The following is an 18,755-nucleotide window of genomic DNA, read 5'->3' as shown; positions in this document are numbered from 1 at the left end:
GCTCTCCTTCTGCTCTCTCTCCTCTGCTGGGCTCTGGAACCTTCTGTCCATCCGCCTGGAACACAAACAAACAACGAATCATCACCCATTTACAATCAGATTATTAGAAGAAGAAAAAAAAGTGTCACTTCCTGTCTCACCTGCAGAGGCTGCTGGGAGTCAGAGTCCGACTCCATATTCTCACCATCCATCGCGTCTACAGGAGAGAGAGCGAGAGAGAGGTAGCCTAGTGGTTAGAGAGGCAAGCCAGCAAAGTAATCAGTTCGAGGGTTGCCAGTTCGAATCCCGGTTCCGATGGAGAAAAAAAAATTCAGGCAGAAGGTGAGCTGGCAATCGGAGGGCTGCTGATATCAAATCCTAGATGCCATTGCCTGCTGTCATGCCCTTGAGGCACTTAACCCCCCCCCCACAACAACAGCTCCCCAGGCACCCAGTGTGGCAGCCCCCCACACCTCTCCAAAACCTGTATATGCATGTACAGTTGCTTTTGAAACTATTCACCCCCCTTGGCATTTTTCCTATTTTGTTGCCTGGAATTAAAATTGATTTTTGGGGGGTTTGTATCATTTGATTTACACAACATGCCTACCACTTTGAAGATGCAAAATATTTTTTTTTGTGAAACAAACAAGAAATAAGACAAAAAAACTTGAGCGTGCATAACTATTCATCCCCCCAAAGTCAATACTTAATAGAGCCAACTTCTGCAGCAATTACAGCTGCAAGTCTCTTGGGGTATGTCTCTATAAGCTTGGCACATCTAGCCACTGGGATTTTTGCCCATTCTTCAAGGCAAAACTGCTCCAGCTCCTTCAAGTTGGATGGGTTCCGCTGGTGTACAGCTATCTTTAAGTCATACCACATATTCTCAATTGGATTGAGATCTGGGCTTTGACTAGGTCATTCCAAGACATTTAAGTTTCCCCTTAAACCACTCGAGTGTTGCTTTAGCAGTATGCTTAGGGTCATTGTCCTGCTGGAAGGTGAACCTCCGTCCCAGTCTCAAATCTCTGGAAGACTGAAACAGGTTTCCCTCAAGAATTTCCCTGTATTTAGAGCCATCCATCATTCCTTCAGTTCTGACCAGTTTCCCAGTCCCTGCCGATGAAAAACATCCCCACAGCATGATGCTGCCACCACCATGCTTCACTGTGGGGATGGTGTTCTTGGGGTGATGAGAGGTGTTGGGTTTGCACCAGACATAGCGTTTTCCTTGATGGCCAAAAAGCTCAATTTTAGTCTCATCTGACCAGAGTACCTTCTTCCATATATTTGGGGAGTCTCCCACATGCCTTTTGGCGAACACCAAATGCGTTTCCTTATTTTTTTCTTTAAGCAATGGCTTTTTTCTGGCCACTCCGTAAAGCCCAGCTCTGTGGAGTGTACGACTTAAAGTGGTCCTATGGACAGATACTCCAATCTCCGCTGTGGAGCTTTGCAGCTCCTTCAGGGTTAACTTTGGTCTCTTTGTTGAATCTCTTATTAATGCCCTCCTTGCCTGGTCCGTGAGTTTTGGTGGGCGGCCCTCTCTTGGCAGGTTTGTTGTGGTGCCATATTCTTTCAATTTTTTTATAATGGATTTAAAATGGTGCTCCGTGGGATGTTCAAAGTTTCTGATATTTTTTTATAACCCAGCCACTTCTCCACAATTTTGTCCCTGACCTGTTTGGAGAGCTCCTTGGTCTTCATGGTGCCGCTTGCTTGGTGGTATCCCTTGCTTAATGGTGTTGCAGACTCTGGGGTCTTTCAGAACAGGTGTATATATACTGAGATCATGTGACACTTAGATTGCACACAGGTGGACTTTATTTAACTAATATATGTTAAATAAATATATTTCCCACGGGGGGCCAGTATGAAAAAATACAAATATAATGTACGCACTCACTAACTGTAAGTCGCTCTGGATAAGAGCGTCTGCTAAATGACTAAAATGTAAATGTAATGTGACTTCTAAAGGTAATTTGTTGCACCATATCTTATTGAGGGGCTTCATAGCAAAGGGGGTGAATATATATGCACGCACCAATTTTCCATTATTTAGAATTTTTTTTAAACAAGTAATTTTTTACATTTCACTTCACCAATTTTGACTATTTTGTGTATGTCCATTACATGAAATACAAATCCATTTAAATTACAGGTTGTATTGCAACAAAATAGGAAAAACGCCAAGGGGGATGAATAATTTTGCAAGGCACTGTATGTGTATGCATATTTCTTTCGGGGGGGGGGTTGGGTTAAAAGCGGATGTCAAATTTCGGTTGGACCTTGTGTGCAATTGACCAATAAAGTGATCTCAATCTTACAGGATGATGGAAGGATTCTCTGCTGCACAGAGTCTGAGGGTTTTGGAGTGTGTATGTGTGTACCAGGGTTTCCGGTAACAGATGGCTTTTGGACGATAAAAAAAAAAGTTAAGCTGATAAATAAAAACTTCCGCTGGCCAACTGTCCAGGAGAAGAAGAAAAATCCCATTGCAAAATAATGATTTTTAGCCTATTCATTGATGGAAATACATTTGACCGGTCGTGCTTATCGGTCTATACGTTACTTTGCATAATTTAGTGGAATTAAATTGCCGCATGTGTATAGTCGTTATGCTTCCCTTGCGTCAAAGTAAAATCCGACATGGAGGGAATTATTTTATCAAGACTTCCATATGCCATTGAAACAAGAAGCCTATTTCACTCATGTTCTATTGGTTTTTAAATCAACTTCCTTTCATTGTCCAGTAGCCAAAGACACAAACCTAGTCATATTAGCAACCCATCCTAGTTGTTGCATCTTTAGATCTCACCCCTTTCAACATTTCGAATGGATATTTTCATCTTTGTCACATGAAACAGCTCGCATTTGCGCTTTTGACAATGGTGTTTTCCCGCTAATTGCATTATGGAACAAACATTCGCACGTAGCCTCCTGCCTTGTGCACATTGCTGAGCTTATAATGTGAATAAATAATTGTGTATCAACATTTTAAAGCTAAACGTTCTGATCTGTTACATCAGACTCATTGCTAGTTATTGTTTTATGTAGCCGAGGCCTACTGGTTGGATGACTTTGGGATCTATCCTCCCACAACTGTCCCAGAGTCTGTTTGGAACAGGCTATTTCTTTGTCGCGCAGAACGACAAGCTGACCAACAGAACAGGTCAACTTTTCTACTATGGGGGATAGTAGATTGACATAGGCTAGTGATTTTGCTGTTAGTTACTCGTCTTGTTGGCTGAGGAAAAGTAAAATGTGGACAGTTATGGACAGTTATTGAAGATGTATATTAACATCTTCAAATGCGCATCGGAATTCGGTAAGAAGGACGCACACCGTTGCATCCTCGAGTTGCCTGTTCTGTTATTATGAATTACCATCATCTAAATGTGATATCTGTCATTCTGACCACCTTAGGTGGATGCCCTAATCAGGTTACGCACCGAATGCATATGGGTCCGGTAAATGTCTCAAATGTCCATTAAATTAAAATGCTGCCGGTCAAATGTCCGCCGCTACATTTTCCTAGTGGAAAACCTGGTGTGTACGTGTGTGTCTGCCGTGTTTCAGACTCATACCTGTCTTCTCAGCCTCCTTGAGGGCAGGGAACTCCAGAACCTTGTCAGCCTCCTCACGGACACGACAAAACTCCTCTACAGAGACAGAAACTGGGTTAACACACAAACTGAGTAAAACAAACACACATACACACACACACACACACACGTACCCAGGGCAGCCTTGGCGGCGGCAGCGGCGACTCTGGGATCGACCACGGATGCTAAGAACGCCACAGTGCTCATCACTGGGTTCTCTGACTGGCTGAAGGGAACGGGCTGGTAGGCCAATGGGCCGAGTGAGGAGGCAGAGTCCTCCAGATAGGGGTCTTCTATTGGCAGACGCAGGAAGTGAAGGATGCACTCATCCTGGGTACGAGACCCTACGTGTTCAGACACCTTGTTCCAGTCATCTCTATACACCTCTAATGCCTGGGATGGATAGATGGAATGAGAGAGGGAGAGTGAGAGAGAGAGGGAGGAGAACAAGGGGGGCATGGGAGGTAGAGAAATGTGGGAGGTAAGAGATGGATAGGCATGAGAAAAATAGAAGAAAAAGATTATAGGCCAGATAACATATAACCTTTCTGATTGGTGGAGGGAACATCAGCTGAGAGATGATTGGCTCACCTCCAACAGTAGGAGGGTCTCCTGTTCTGTCCAATCCCTCCCTGAACTGGTTCCTTTACTCTTTGGGTGTTTCCTGGTGTACAGGTCTGTTCTGAGGCCAAAGTTCTGAGAGTCTGAGGGCTTCTCTACACTCCTCTCTGGGAAGAACAACATCTGCTGGGAGTAGGACACCTGGAGAGGGAGATGTGAAGGGAGGGATAGAGGGGGAGAGAGAGGGAGGGAGGGATGGATGGATGGAGGGGAGGAGAGAGAGGGAGGGGGAGAGATTTGAGAGGATCTTCTAGTCATAACACAGTGAGGATACAGGCTGTCAATTTAACGGTAAAAATCACCTCAATAATTTCACCTTTATAGTCTATGATTTTGAATACATAAATGTGTGTGTGTGTTACCTGTAGTGGTCTGTGCTGTAGCGGGGCCAGTCCTGAGGGTGTATCAGCCAGTGTGTTGAAGTGAGGGGTGGGAGGGGGTCCCATAGGGAGAGGTCTGATCTCTGCATCCACCTGGTAGTTCACTAACCCCCACTGCTCCAACAACGCATGGACCCTACACACACAGTTACAACACACACACACAGTTACAGAGTTAGAATATACACACACACACACACACACACACACACACACAGATATAGAGTTAGAATATATACACTGATAGAAAACACACACTAAGTGGTGTTTTGAACTTCCTAGTACACCTCATGACGGCGCAGACGTCTCCCGTCAGGTTCCTTCTGCAGGAGGTGGAGCTGAGGTACTCCTGGGGGTTCAGCCGGTACGAATCGATCATGAAGTTACGGTACGCCAGGTATCTACACACACACAAACACACACACACACACAGTGTTCATTATGTCTCCAAGGGGTACAGTCACGTCTGAAGAAAACAGCAGGGGTCCAAGAACTGAACCCTGGGGAACACGTGAAATTGCTCCTCACATCTCTGGAGATTTGGACTTGTTCTTTCCGTTAAAGTACTCCGGTAGCGCTCGTTTCTCGATCTGGTGAACACTGGAACATAGACACACTGTTTGGTTTAACGAACACAACAAAGAACGCTCATTTTGGAATTTGTGTGTGGTTGAGAGTGTGTGTGTGTTTCAGAGTGTGTTTGTGTGTGTGTGTGTGTGTGGGTGTGTGTGTATTTGAGAGTGTGTGTGTGTTTGTGTGTGTGTTTGAGAGTGTGTGTGTGTGTGTTTGAGAGTGTGTGTGTGTGTGTGTGTGTTTGAGTGTGTGTTTGAGAGAGTGTGTGTGTGTTTGAGAGTGTGTGTGTGTGTGTTTGAGAGTGTGTGTGTGTTTGTGACGTGTGTGTTTGAGAGTGTGTGTGAGTGTGTGTGTGTGTGTTTGAGAGTGTGTGTGTGTGTGTGTGTTTGAGAGTGTGTGTGTGTGTTTGAGAGAGTGAGTGAGTGTGTGTGTGTGTGTGTGTGTGTGTGTGTGTGTGTGTTTGAGAGTGTGTGTGTGTGTGACGTGTGTGTGTGTGTGTGTGTGTGTGTGTGTTTGAGAGTGTGTGTGAGTGTGTGTTTGAGAGAGTGTGTGTGTGAGTGTGTGTGTTTGAGAGAGTGTGTGTGTGTGTGTGTGTGTGTGTGTGTTTGAGAGTGTGTGTGTGTGTGTGTGAGTGTGTGTACTCACCAGTTATAGTTGAACCAGGCAGTGTAGGAGGGGACGATAATGTGGTGTGTTTGTTCTGTGATGTTGTCTTCTCCGTCTGATAGACGCAGCCCTTCTCTGCCCTCCTCATCATCCTCCTACACACACACACACACACACACACACACCAATACACACACAGCTATATGGATGGTACAGACATACTAAGTCCTAGTAAAATTATATAAAGTGATTGTATAAAATGCCATACATTCGAATTTTATAGTTACCCTTCCTCCAGGAAGCAAAGAGTCATCCTCGATTTCATCTGACAAAGAGAATAACAGAGGGATGAGAGGAGGAGTTACACAACTACACACACACACACACACAGAGAAACACACGCTGTCGCTCTCACCCAGGTCAGTCATCACCCCTCCTTTGACAGGAGTGTTCTCACTGTCCTTCTTCGGGTTTACTGCAGACAGAGAGTCAACAAGTCAACAACATCTGGTGTGAATGTGTATACAGTTGAAGTCGGAAGTTTACATACACTTAGGTTGGAGTCATTAAAACTCGTTTTTCAACCACTCCACAAATGGCTTGTTAACAAACTATAGTTTTGGCAAGTCTACTTTGTGCATGACACAAGTCATTTTTCCAACAATTGCTTACAGACAGATTATTTCACTTATGATTCACTGTATCACAATTCCAGTGGGTCAGAAGTTTACATACACTAAGTTGACTGTGCCTTTAAACAGCTTGGAAAATTCCAGAAAATGATGCCATGGCTTTAGAAGCTTCTGATAGGATAATTGACATCATTTGAGTCAATTGGAGGTGTACCTGTGGATGTATTTCAAGGCCTACCTTCAAACTCAGTACCTCTTTGCTTGACATCATGGGAAAATCAAAATAAATCAGCCAAGACCTCAGAAAAAACATTGTAGACCTCCACAAGTCTGGTTCATCCTTGGGAGCAATTTCCAAACGCCTGAAGGTACCACGTTCATCTGTACAAACAATAGTACGCAAGTATAAACACCATGGGACCACGAAGCCGTCATACCGCTCAGGAAGGAGACGCGTTCTGTCTCCTAGAGATGAACATACTTTGGTGCGGAAATTGCAAATCAATCCCAGAACAACAGCAAAGGACCTTGTGAAGATGCTGGAGGAAACAGTTACAAAAGTATCTATATCCACAGTAAAACGAGTCCTATATCGACATAACCTGAAAGGCCGCTCAGCAAGGAAGAAGCCACTGCTCCAAAACCACCATAAAAAAGCCAGACTACGGTTTGCAACTGCACATGGGGACAAAGATCGTACTTTTTGGAGAAATGTCCTCTGGTCTGATGAAACAAAAATAGAACTGTTTGGCCATAATGACCATCGTTATGTTTGGAGAAAAAAGGGGGATGCTTGCAAGCCGAAGAACACCATCCCAACCGTGAAGCACGGGGGTGGCAGCATCATGCTGTGGGGGTGCTTTGCTGCAGGAGGGACTGGTGCACTTCACAAAATAGATGGCATAATGAGTAAGGAAAATTATGTGGATATATTGAAGCAATATCTCAAGACATCAGTCAGGAAGTTAAAGCTTGGTCGCAAATGGGTCTTCCAAATGGACAATGACCCCAAGAATACTTCCAAAGTTGTGGCAAAATGGCTTAAGGACAACAAAGTCAAGGTATTGGAGTGGCCATCACAAAGCCCTGACCTCAATCCTATAGAAAATGTGTGGGCAGAACTGAAAAAGCGTGTGCGAGCAAGGAGGCCTACAAACCTGACTCAGTTACACCAGCTCTGTCAGGAGGAATGGGCCAAAATTCACCCAACTTATTGTGGGAAGCTTGTGGAAGGCTACCCGAAACGTTTGACCCAAGTTAAACAATTTAAAGGCAATGCTACCAAATACTAATTGAGTGTATGTAAAATTCTGACCTACTGGGAACGTGATGAAAGAAATAAAAGCTGAAATAAATAATTCTCTCTACTATTATTCTGACATTTCACCTTCTTAAAATAAAGTGGTGATCCTAATTGACCTAAGACAGGGAATTTTTACTAGGATTAAATGTCAGGAATTGTGAAAAACGGAGTTTAAATGTATTTGGCTAAGGTGTATGTAAACTTCCGACTTCAACTGTATATGTGTGTGTGTGTGTGTGTGTGTGTGTGTGTGTGTGTGTGTGTGTGTGTGTGTTGGATGAGTGTGTGTTTGTGTGTACCATTCTTAGGCAGTACAATTTCCTCCATATTAGGGACAGGTGTTGGATCCTCCATATCTTTAGTCAGATCCTCCTCTACCACCTCCTCTTCCTCCTTTGGGCCACGCCTCTTAGACCCACCACTAGTGAGGGAAGGGTTAGAGGGAGAAGGGGCCAATGAGGAGGGATGGAAGAGGGGTCAGAGGGAGAAAGGGCCAATAGGGATGGAAGAAGGGGTCAGAGGGAGAAAGGGCCAATGAGGAGGGTAGAAGGGTCAGAGGGAGAAAGGGCCAATAGGGATGGAAGAGGGGTTAAAGGGAGAAAGGGCCAATAGGGATGGAAGAGGGGTCAGAGGGAGAAAGGGCCAATAGGGATGGAAGAAGGGTTAAAGGGAGAAAGGGCCAATAGGGATGGAAGAGGGGTCAGAGGGAGAAAGGGCCAATGAGGAGGGTAGAAGGGTCAGAGGGAGAAAGGGCCAATAGGGATGGAAGAAGGGGTCAGAGGGAGAAAGGGCCAATAGGGATGGAAGAGGGGTCAGAGGGAGAAAGGGCCAATAGGGATGGAAGAAGGGTTAAAGGGAGAAATGGCCAATAGGGATGGAAGAGGGGTCAGAGGGAGAAAGGGCCAATAGGGATGGAAGAAGGGTTAAAGGGAGAAAGGGCCAATAGGGATGGAAGAGGGGTGATAGGGAGAAAGGGCCAATAGGGATGGAAGAAGGGTTAAAGGGAGAAAGGGCCAATAGGGATGGAAGAGGGGTCAGAGGGAGAAAGGGCCAATAGGGATGGAAGAGGGGTCAGAGGGAGAAAGGGCCAATGAGGAGGGTAGAAGGGTTAGAGGGAGAAAGGGCCAATAGGGATGGAAGAGTTAGAGGGAGAAAGGGCCAATAGGGATGGAAGAGGGGTCAGAGGGAGAAAGGGCCAATGAGGAGGGTAGAAGGGTTAGAGGGAGAAAGGGCCAATAGGGATGGAAGAGTTAGAGGGAGAAAGGGCCAATAGGGATGGAAGAAGGGTTAAAGGGAGAAAGGGCCAATAGGGATGGAAGAGGGGTCAGAGGGAGAAAGGGCCAATAGGGATGGAAGAGGGGGTCAGAGGGAGAAAGGGCCAATGAGGAGGGTAGAAGAGTTAGAGGGAGAAAGGGACAATAGGTCAACTTTACCTCTTCTTTCCTCCTTTCTTTCTGCCGTCGGAAGAGGGAGGAGAGGGGGAGCGTATTCTCTTCTTCACTGGAGTAAACTTAAGGTCCTGATGGAGAGTGGGAGGGGGAGACAGGACGGGAGGGAGGGGGAGAGAGGAGTGATCAGAGAAGGGGTATAGTGAGGACGTATCAACTCTTAGAAAGTGGCTCACACAGGCCTCAGTTAAAGATTGAGGAGAGAGGACATCACACAGGCCTCAGTTAAAGATTGAGGAGAGGACATCACACAGGCCTCGGTTAAAGATTGAGGACATCACACAGGCCTCGGTTAAAGATTGAGGACATCACACAGGCCTCGGTTAAAGATTGAGGAGAGAGGACATCACACAGGCCTCAGTTAAAGATTGAGGAGAGAGGACATCACACAGGGCTCAGTTAAAGATTGAGGAGAGAGGACATCACACAGGGCTCAGTTAAAGATTGAGGAGAGGACATCACACAGGCCTCGGTTAAAGATTGAGGACATCACACAGGCCTCGGTTAAAGATTGAGGACATCACACAGGCCTCGGTTAAAGATTGAGGAGAGAGGACATCACACAGGCCTCGGTTAAAGATTGAGGAGAGAGGACATCACACAAGCCTCGGTTAAAGATTGAGGAGAGAGGACATCACACAAGCCTCGGTTAAAGATTGAGGAGAGAGGACATCACACAGGCCTTGGTTAAAGATTGAGGACATCACACAGGCCTCGGTTAAAGATTGAGGACATCACACAGGCCTCGGTTAAAGATTGAGGAGAGAGGACATCACACAGGCCTCGGTTAAAGATTGAGGACATCACACAAGCCTCGGTTAAAGATTGAGGAGAGAGGACATCACACAAGCCTCGGTTAAAGATTGAGGAGAGAGGACATCACACAGGCCTCGGTTAAAGATTGAGGACATCACACAGGCCTCGGTTAAAGATTGAGGAGAGAGGACATCACACAGGCCTCGGTTAAAGATTGAGGAGAGAGGACATCACACAGGCCTCGGTTAAAGATTGAGGAGAGAGGACATCACACACACACACCAATTTCACCAGCACACACTCAGCACTGAGAAACAGGATCTCTCGCACATACACACTGAGACACAGAGACAGAGACACACACACTGAGGCACAGACATACACACACTGTGGCAGACACAGAAACACACACACACAGACACACACACAGAGACACAGACACACACACATACACACAGACTGAGACACAGACAGACAGACAGACACACAGACAGACAGAAACACACAGACACAGAAACACACAAAGACACAGAAACACACAGAAACACACAGACACACTGAGACACAGACACACACACACTGAGACACAGACACACACTGAGACAGACACACACTGAGACAGACACACACACAGAGACACACACAGACAGACAGACACAGACGACTGAGACACAGAAACACACAAAGACACAGAAACACACAGAAACAAACAGACACAGAAACACACAGACTGAGACACAGACAGACAGACAGACAGAGACACAGAGAGACTGTGACACAGAAACACACAGACAGAAACAGAAACACACTGGGACACTGAGGCACAGACACTGAGACACAGACACACACACTGAGACACACACACACACACAGAGACACACAGAGAGACACACACAGAGACACAGACGACTGAGACACAGAAACACACAGACACTGAGACACAGAAACACACAGACTGAGACAGACAGACGGAGACACAGAGAGACTGTGACACAGAAACACACAGACAGAAACAGAAACACACTGGGACACTGAGGCACAGACACTGAGACACAGACACACACACACACACACACACACACATAGACACACACAGAGACACAGACGATTGAGACACAGAAACACAGAAACACACAGAGACACACACACACTGAGACACAGACACACACTGAGACACAGACACACACCTGTTGGTCTGTGAGGTGGACTCTCCGGCGGAGGATGAGAGGAACGTTTCTGTCATTTAACAAGTAGTCTTCTTCATTCATCCATTCATTATACACCTCCGTATCCAACACCCAGCCTGCATGCACCTGTACACACACACACACACACACATTCAACACTTGTGGGAAATAGCCATAGAAGTGTGTGTGTGGTGTGTGTGTGTGTTAGGGCTGACCCAATTTAGTTGACTGGTCGATTGTTTGGTCAATAGGCTGATGGTCGACTGAGATTTCTTTAGTTGAGCAGTAGCAAAAAAATAATTTAAAAAAAAGATAATGGTGCACAAGACACCTGTCTGATTGGCTCCTGTCTGAGTGGACTGATCCACTGTGGAGGCCGTGGGGGTGGTACAGTCCATCACTCTAAGACGTGCTACTGAAACTGTATATGGTTATATTACATAAGAACAATGGTGCATCACTAATAAGAATAATATTATTTTATAACAAATGCGCTTTCTCCAGCGTTCTGAAACATCAGTGCGCTGTTGAATTGGCGCCTTTTCCGAGACCATGTTGCTATGTGCATAATAGCTAAGTTAACCAGCATATTGGTGTTGAGAACAATGGGGCGGAGGCAGCAGTGGAGTTAGGAGATGTGAAAACAGCTATTGCCTTAATTTTCTAAGAAAAGTGAGGAGAGAGGAAATGCCAACTTGATTAGGTATATAATCAATAGCCTACCTGTTAAACATGCCTGGCTTTATAAATCATCCATTTATGGGGGGGAAAGTATTTAGTCAGACACCAATTGTGCAAGTTCTCCCACTTAAAAAGATGAGAGAGGCCTGTAATTTTCATCATAGGTACACGTCAACTATGACAGACAAATTGAGGAAAAAAAAATCCAGAAAATCATATTGTAGGATTTTTAATGAATTTATTTGCAAATTATGGTGGAAAATAAGTATTTGGTCACCTACAAACAAGCAAGATTTCTGGCTCTCACAGACCTGTAACTTCTTCTTTAAGAGGCTCCTCTGTCCTCCACTCGTTACCTGTATTAATGGCACCTGTTTGAACTTGTTATCAGTATAAAAGACACCTGTCCACAACCTCAAACAGTCACACTCCAAACTCCACTATGGCCAAGACCAAAGAGCTGTCAAAGGACACCAGAAACAAAATTGTAGACCTGCACCAGGCTGGGAAGACTGAATCTGCAATAGGTAAGCAGCTTGGTTTGAAGAAATCAACTGTGTGAGCAATTATTAGGAAATGGAAGACATACAAGACCACTGATAATTTCCCTCGATCTGGGTCTCCACGCAAGATCTCACCCCGTGGGGTCAAAATGATCACAAGAACAGTGAGCAAAAATCCCAGAACCACACGGGGGGACCTAGTGAATGACCTGCAGAGAGCTGGGACCAAAGTAACAAAGCCTACCATCAGTAACACACTACGCCGCCAGGGACTCAAATCCTGCAGTGCCAGACGTGTCCCCCTGCTTAAGCCAGTACATGTCCAGGCCCGTCTGAAGTTTGCTAGAGTGCATTTGGATGATCCAGAAGAGGATTGGGAGAATGTCATATGGTCAGATGAAACCAAAATAGAACTTTTTGGTAAAAACTCAACTCGTTGTGTTTGGAGGACAAAGAATGCTGAGTTGCATCCAAAGAACACCATACCTACTGTTAAGCATGGGGGTGGAAACATCATGCTTTGGGGCTGTTTTTCTGCAAAGGGACCAGGATGACTGATCCGTGTAAAGGAAAGAATGAATGGGGCCATATATCGTGAGATTTTGAGTGAAAACCTCCTTCCATCAGCAAGGGCATTGAAGATGAAACGTGGCTGGGTCTTTCAGCATGACAATGATCCCAAACACATCGCCCGGGCAACGAAGGAGTGGCTTCGTAAGAAGCATTTCAAGGTCCTGGAGTGGCCTAGCCAGTCTCCAGATCTCAACCCCATAGAAAATCTTTGGCGGGAGTTGAAAGTCTGTGTTGCCCAGCGACAGCCCCAAAACATCACTGCTCTAGAGGAGATCTGCATGGAGGAATGGGCCAAAATACCAGCAACAGTGTGTGAAAACCTTGTGAAGACTTACAGAAAACGTTTGACCTGTGTCATTGCCAACAAAGGGTATATAACAAAGTATTGAGAAACTTTTGTTATTGACCAAATACTTATTTTCCACCATCATTTGCAAATAAATTCATTAAAAATCCTACAATGTGATTTTCTCGATTTTTTTGTCTCATTTCGTCTGTCATAGTTGACGTGTACCTATGATGAAAATTACAGGCCTCTCTCATCTTTTTAAGTGAGAGAACTTGCACAATTGGTGGCTGACTAAATACTTTTTTTCCCCACTCTATCTACAGAAATAAGACAGATCCTGCTTCTGTTGCCCGTATGAGTGTTTGTTTAATAGTCTACTGATTCCGTGAGCGCCAAGCCTCACGCAACCATAGCTACACACGTTTTTTTCGTTAGAACAGCCTCTCTGGTATTATTTATACGTTATTTAGTGTTGTTTACACTGTTCCAAAACGTCAAGAAAATAATAATAACCCTCCTTTTTCATGATCTCCTTGTTATTTTTACTATTATTATTATTTTTACTATTATTATTATGATCATCATTATCATTATAAATGATGTCATTATCATTAGTAGGCTTAGTATAGCAACCTTGCGTGACCACCATCGAGCTGTAGGCCTAAGAGCGCATCCTGTTTAGTCTTTAACATCGTAAATTACTTAGGCCTATATTTCAATAGTTATATTGGCTATGTCATCACACAAGCATACGAGTCATTCATGAAAGAAATCCAAAAATCAAGGATTTTAGTTTCTAAAATAAAATAAAGCGATCCTTGAATAATTAGCGTAAACAATGAATAAACCTTTCCATTTCGGAAATTGCACTCACGATGAATGCGACCGTATAGTCTTTGCTGTAATAAAGGCTTTACAAATAACTACATTATCTTTACAACAGACTCTCTGGTACGCTTTTATTTAGTGTGGTTTCCATTGTTCTAATCTGATCCTGTTCGGCACACATAACATGCATGCAGCGCTTGCTCCTTAACTTATTTTTCTTGATCTCCACTATTTTCCACAACTAGTCAAATTTATTCCACACATCTGAATTCCCCTTTACCTCCTGTGCAACCAGTAAACATTCCCATTTACCTCCTGAGAAACCAGTAAACATTCCCCTTTACCTCCTGAGAAACCAGTAAACATTCCCCTTTACCTCCTGAGAAACCAGTAAACATTCCCCTTTACCTCCTGAGAAACCAGTAAACATTCCCCCGTTTCAAGTTTATTTGTCACGTCCTCTGCATCCATTTTGCTGTCACTTGTTATGGTGTTCAGAGTTTGTTATAACCAATTTATTGATGTGATTATGATATATATATATTTTTTTTTTTGGGGTGTCATTTAGCAGATGCTCTTATCCAGAGCGACTTACATGAGCAATTAGGGTTAAGTGCCTTGCTCAAGGGCACAGACAGATTTTTCACCTAGTCGGCTCGGGGATTAGAACCAGCGACCTTTCGGTTACTGGCACAACGCTCTTAACCACTAAGCTACCTGCCGCCCCACGATATGCTATAGGTCAGGCCCTACTGGACACGTGCATGCAATGCATACATGTGTCACGTAAAGAGAGCAAGGGTTGAGGGAATTAGAGATTTCGGTAACAGAACATTTCAGTCAGAAACGGCTGTAATTATGTTGCAGCTTCAGCAACACGGACAGCGTGATAAAAACACGGTTGACGTTCTGTGGTGGTCGCTGCAGCAGGGAGGAGAGAGAGACAACGGGGTGCTAGTCACACAGTCACTCGCTGTCGTTTTTTTAACACAGCAAGTCTGAGCCCCGCCTGGCACACTCAATTTAATTGCGGTCGGACTCCCTCTAGTCATGTGTGTGTCTTAATTATTTCATCAAACAGTGCGTTTAAAGCATCAGACAAGCTCAGTGCATATAGTTGATTTGATTAAAACACATAGGATGCGTCTACATATGGAAAAATACAAGTTTTAAAATTGAGACCAATCAATTGGTCGAAAGAACAAACGACTCTCGGTCGACCAATATTTTTTGGGGGGGTCAAAGGACAGCCCTAGTATGTGTGTGTTCTTACCCTCCAAGGTCTGTGTGTGTGTGGTGGTTCCTCCACCTCTCCCTCTACATCACTAGAGGACAGCCAGCTATCGTAGCTACATGAAACACAAACACAGTCATACACATGATTATGGTGTGTGTGTGTGTGTGTGTGTGTGTGTGTGTGTTACCTGTCAGGGTGCCTTCCCCAGTGCACCAACACATGCTTGTTTTTCCGCATGATGGGACGCACCCACTCATCTGGAACAATCAGTAGACACACACGGTCACTTAAAATGGAAATTGGGGTCATAGCTGTCAACACCGACTATGAACACATACGCGCACTGACCGTGATCTGTAACGGCTGGACGGGGGTAGATGTGGTGAGAGGCCTGGGTTCTGTCCTCAGTCAACGAACCCTGAGACAGACAACTACATTAACCAAGAGAGAAAACAATATTACCCACCATTCTGGCAATATTACATAAATCCCCCTCCCTCACCTGGTGTTTGGTGATGATGTCAGCCAGTCTGCTGTTCAGGTTCTGATCCACCTCCTGGTCCACATACACCACGGGCCTCGAAAGACAGCTATTCTGGACCAGGTTCTTCTCCAGGGTAGTAAACATCTCTAAGTTATGGTCCGTCCTAGAGGAGTTCTGTAGGTCAAACCTTCTCCTGGGGGAGGGAGAAAGGGATAAAGGAAATGGAAATAAGGAAGAGTGGAGAAAGGGTGGAGGGTCTCAGTGAAATGCTTTCTGTGTCATAAGCACACACTTGAGGTATAGTGCCATGCAGATCACCAAGCAGGGGCTGAAATGGGACGTGGCCCGGAGGTGTCACTCACAAGCCCTGATAGAGGTAGAAGGTAGTGGATAGGAGGTACAAGATAGGGAATAAGATCTGTCACTCACCAGCCCTGATCCATCTTGAACTTGTAGGCGGAGCCAAGGATGTGGCAAAGCCCGCCTCCAGGCAGCAGGTCCAGGAAGCACTGAGACTAGAGGGGAGTACACCCAGGGGCAGTTTGGTGAGCATGGGTTGAGAGTATGTGTTAGTGTGCGCGTGTGTGTGTACTCACAGGTAGCTTGGTGAGTGTGGGTTTGTCTGCACTTCTGCCAAGAACCTCTTCCTGGAACTGTAGCAGCTGCAGTGTGAGGGAAGCTAGAGCCGGGCAGGATGGAGAGTCTGCCTGCACATACTGCGCACACACACACACAGAGTCATCCTTACACACAGAGTAATCCAAAAGGACATGTAACTAGTATAGATAGCCAACAGTCAGACATCTAGTATAGCTTGAGCATCTAGCTACGTCATACTGTCCGCAGCAGTCAGTACTAAATATGGAGCACATTAGCAATAAGTGTAAAAACAGGTCATAATGTAACAGAATTAGCTTGTAAAAAGAGCTAACGTTAGTGTACTAGCCATCTTGTTAGCTAGCTTCCAACCTCAGATAGCTGGATAAGGTTGATGTTGATGTTACCGCATACAGCAAATGTTTTTAATAAACAGTTAGTAACAAAGTGGTGAGAGACTGCCTAGTTTTCATTTAGTCCGAATCAACAGTGGAGTTAGCCGCTATGCTAGTGTTAGCTCACGCACCTTTTTGTAGTGCTTCCCGATCCACTGTCGGACAGTCTCGAGCTGAGCCAGGGTATCGGGGCTCTCCCAAAACCTCGCGGACAGATTTCCGTTTTTCTTTCGCTGTGCTGTGGTAGTGCGTGGACTCTGGCTGGTCCCAGGAGCCACAAGATTCGGTCCTCCAGACGCTGTCGCCATTATAACGCCGATAATAACGGGTGGAAAACTAGCCCGCTTAATTGCTGTTACGGCTGCAAGACAGCCTCGCCCACACGCTATGTGCAACTTCCCAAAACACGCGATAGAACGGGAGAATTTTTCAAAAATACAAATTGATTCAGGTGTTCACTCTCTATGTCCAGCAGATAGAAGCAAAACTCCACTGTCTGACACAGATCAGCTGAAGTGTGAACTGATAATATATACATACATTCACTGGAACTGATGCATGGCAAGGCGCCATTATCTCTTTTACATAAAATCTTCGATTAGAGTAATAAAACGAGATTTTCTTGTGTTGTTTTTTTATACAATGAACAGCTAGCAAGTAGATTAGAAGGTCATCGCCTTCGTTACTGACGAATGAACTAAATCTCCCAAGGTACCGCTCCTGTCCTGACGTAGAAGAAAGTAAACTTGGCATGTGGCTAGGGTAAATTGTTTTGAAGTGAAACTGGTGTGTTTTCAATACAACTGGGTTGTCATTAGTTAATTATGGTTAGTAATAATGTTAGCAGTGTGGTTAAGGTTAGGTTTAAAAATCAGATATTAATGCTGCATTCAAAACAACTCGGAACTCGGAAATCTCTGACTTCAATCCGTTTAAGACAACTGGGAACTCGTGGAAAAAACGAGCTGTGACTGGGAAAAATCGTTTTGAATGGTCATCCAACTCGGAATTCCAAGTCGGAAACTCAGGCATCTTTCTCGAGTAACGACTCTCCGACCTGAAGATCACTGACGTCATGAATTGACCTCGTATTCTTCCGAGTTCCCAGTTGTCTTGAAGGCACCAATAGCGTATGTTTTTCCATGGCGGCATTGGTCAGCGACACAGCCATTCTCCAGAATAATAATAATGTATAGTGTAGAAAAGAGTACATAGTTTATATCAGGGTTGAAAGTAGATTTAATTTCTACCCGGTACGGACCTCCCACGCACGTGAACCCAAAAAATGTATGTGCCCTGGACGTTCTGCCGCCCTAGGCGAGACAAAAAAATGACTAATGTTGATAAAACAAGTTTACTGGAGAACGGAGACCAAGTAGAGACTTTTGGACAAGGTGGATAATGGTATAATATAAGGCAGTTTATTCAGAGGTAAAGATATCTGGAATCGCGTGCACGGACCCGTTCGTCAATCTCGTAGGGAGATATCTGAGAGAGCCCCGAAACATTGTGTGCTGACATTTTATACAATAAAATGAAGTAGGTTGAATCTAGTAGTTCTGATCTTCTGATTGGTCCTGATGAGTTGGGCGAGGTCCCCTCCAGGTTAGTATCACTGTTGCATTGGTGTGTGTGTGTGTGTATGTGTGTGTGTGTGTGTATGTGTGTGTGTGTGTGGGGGTGTGTGTGTGTGTGTCCTCAGAGCAAGAACTCGTGAGTTGGAAGAACTGAGAGACCTATGGCGTGGGTGTTGTCCTTAGCCACCTGCTGATAAGGCTGACAAGATAGGACTCTTTTGTGCATTGTATTGAATACAAAGGCCCAACACAAAATGGGTCATGCACAAGATTTTAGTCAGACCAAGCTATAACATTATATATTTACTACGACACTAACCCTCCTATCCCAACTAAACTATAATGTATTTTAACCGTTATTTAACTAGGCAAGTCAGTTAAGAACAAATTCTTATTTACAATGACGGCCTACACCGGCCAAACCCGGACGACGCTGGGCCAATTGTGCGCCGCTCTATGGGACTCCCAATCACGGCCGGTTGTGATTCTGTAGTGACG

The 18,755-nt window shown here is 44.9% G+C and overlaps 1 protein-coding gene across 1 annotated transcript in view; it reads right to left on the bottom strand.

Moving 5' to 3' along the window:
* LOC311131854 (SWI/SNF complex subunit SMARCC1-like) overlaps nt 1-17,095 on the bottom strand; it is a gene marked incomplete at its 3' end in the record, with an annotated part of 17,574 nt that extends 479 nt beyond the window's left edge. The window contains exons 1-21 of the mRNA XM_084164982.1: nt 16,812-17,095; nt 16,285-16,404; nt 16,118-16,203; nt 15,707-15,881; nt 15,553-15,622; nt 15,392-15,461; nt 15,241-15,316; nt 11,094-11,219; nt 9,136-9,221; nt 8,002-8,123; nt 6,183-6,242; nt 6,055-6,092; nt 5,807-5,922; nt 5,117-5,188; nt 4,876-4,989; nt 4,571-4,724; nt 4,179-4,349; nt 3,722-3,980; nt 3,570-3,644; nt 141-196; nt 3-55 (exon numbers count right to left, since the gene is read on the bottom strand). Coding sequence (XP_084021108.1) covers nt 3-55; nt 141-196; nt 3,570-3,644; nt 3,722-3,980; nt 4,179-4,349; nt 4,571-4,724; nt 4,876-4,989; nt 5,117-5,188; nt 5,807-5,922; nt 6,055-6,092; nt 6,183-6,242; nt 8,002-8,123; nt 9,136-9,221; nt 11,094-11,219; nt 15,241-15,316; nt 15,392-15,461; nt 15,553-15,622; nt 15,707-15,881; nt 16,118-16,203; nt 16,285-16,404; nt 16,812-16,988 — 2,276 coding nt within the window. The 5' untranslated portion in view covers nt 16,989-17,095. The remainder of the gene's footprint in view (nt 1-2; nt 56-140; nt 197-3,569; nt 3,645-3,721; nt 3,981-4,178; nt 4,350-4,570; nt 4,725-4,875; nt 4,990-5,116; nt 5,189-5,806; nt 5,923-6,054; nt 6,093-6,182; nt 6,243-8,001; nt 8,124-9,135; nt 9,222-11,093; nt 11,220-15,240; nt 15,317-15,391; nt 15,462-15,552; nt 15,623-15,706; nt 15,882-16,117; nt 16,204-16,284; nt 16,405-16,811) is intronic.
* Nucleotides 17,096-18,755: the final 1,660 nt, after the last annotated feature.

Source organism: Coregonus lavaretus (genome assembly GCF_964263955.1).
Source record: "Coregonus lavaretus genome assembly, chromosome: 7".
In the NCBI taxonomy this organism is placed as follows: domain Eukaryota; kingdom Metazoa; phylum Chordata; class Actinopteri; order Salmoniformes; family Salmonidae; genus Coregonus; species Coregonus lavaretus.
Note: the sequence above shows the minus strand (reverse complement) of the source record. Positions and strands in the feature narration are given on the sequence as shown.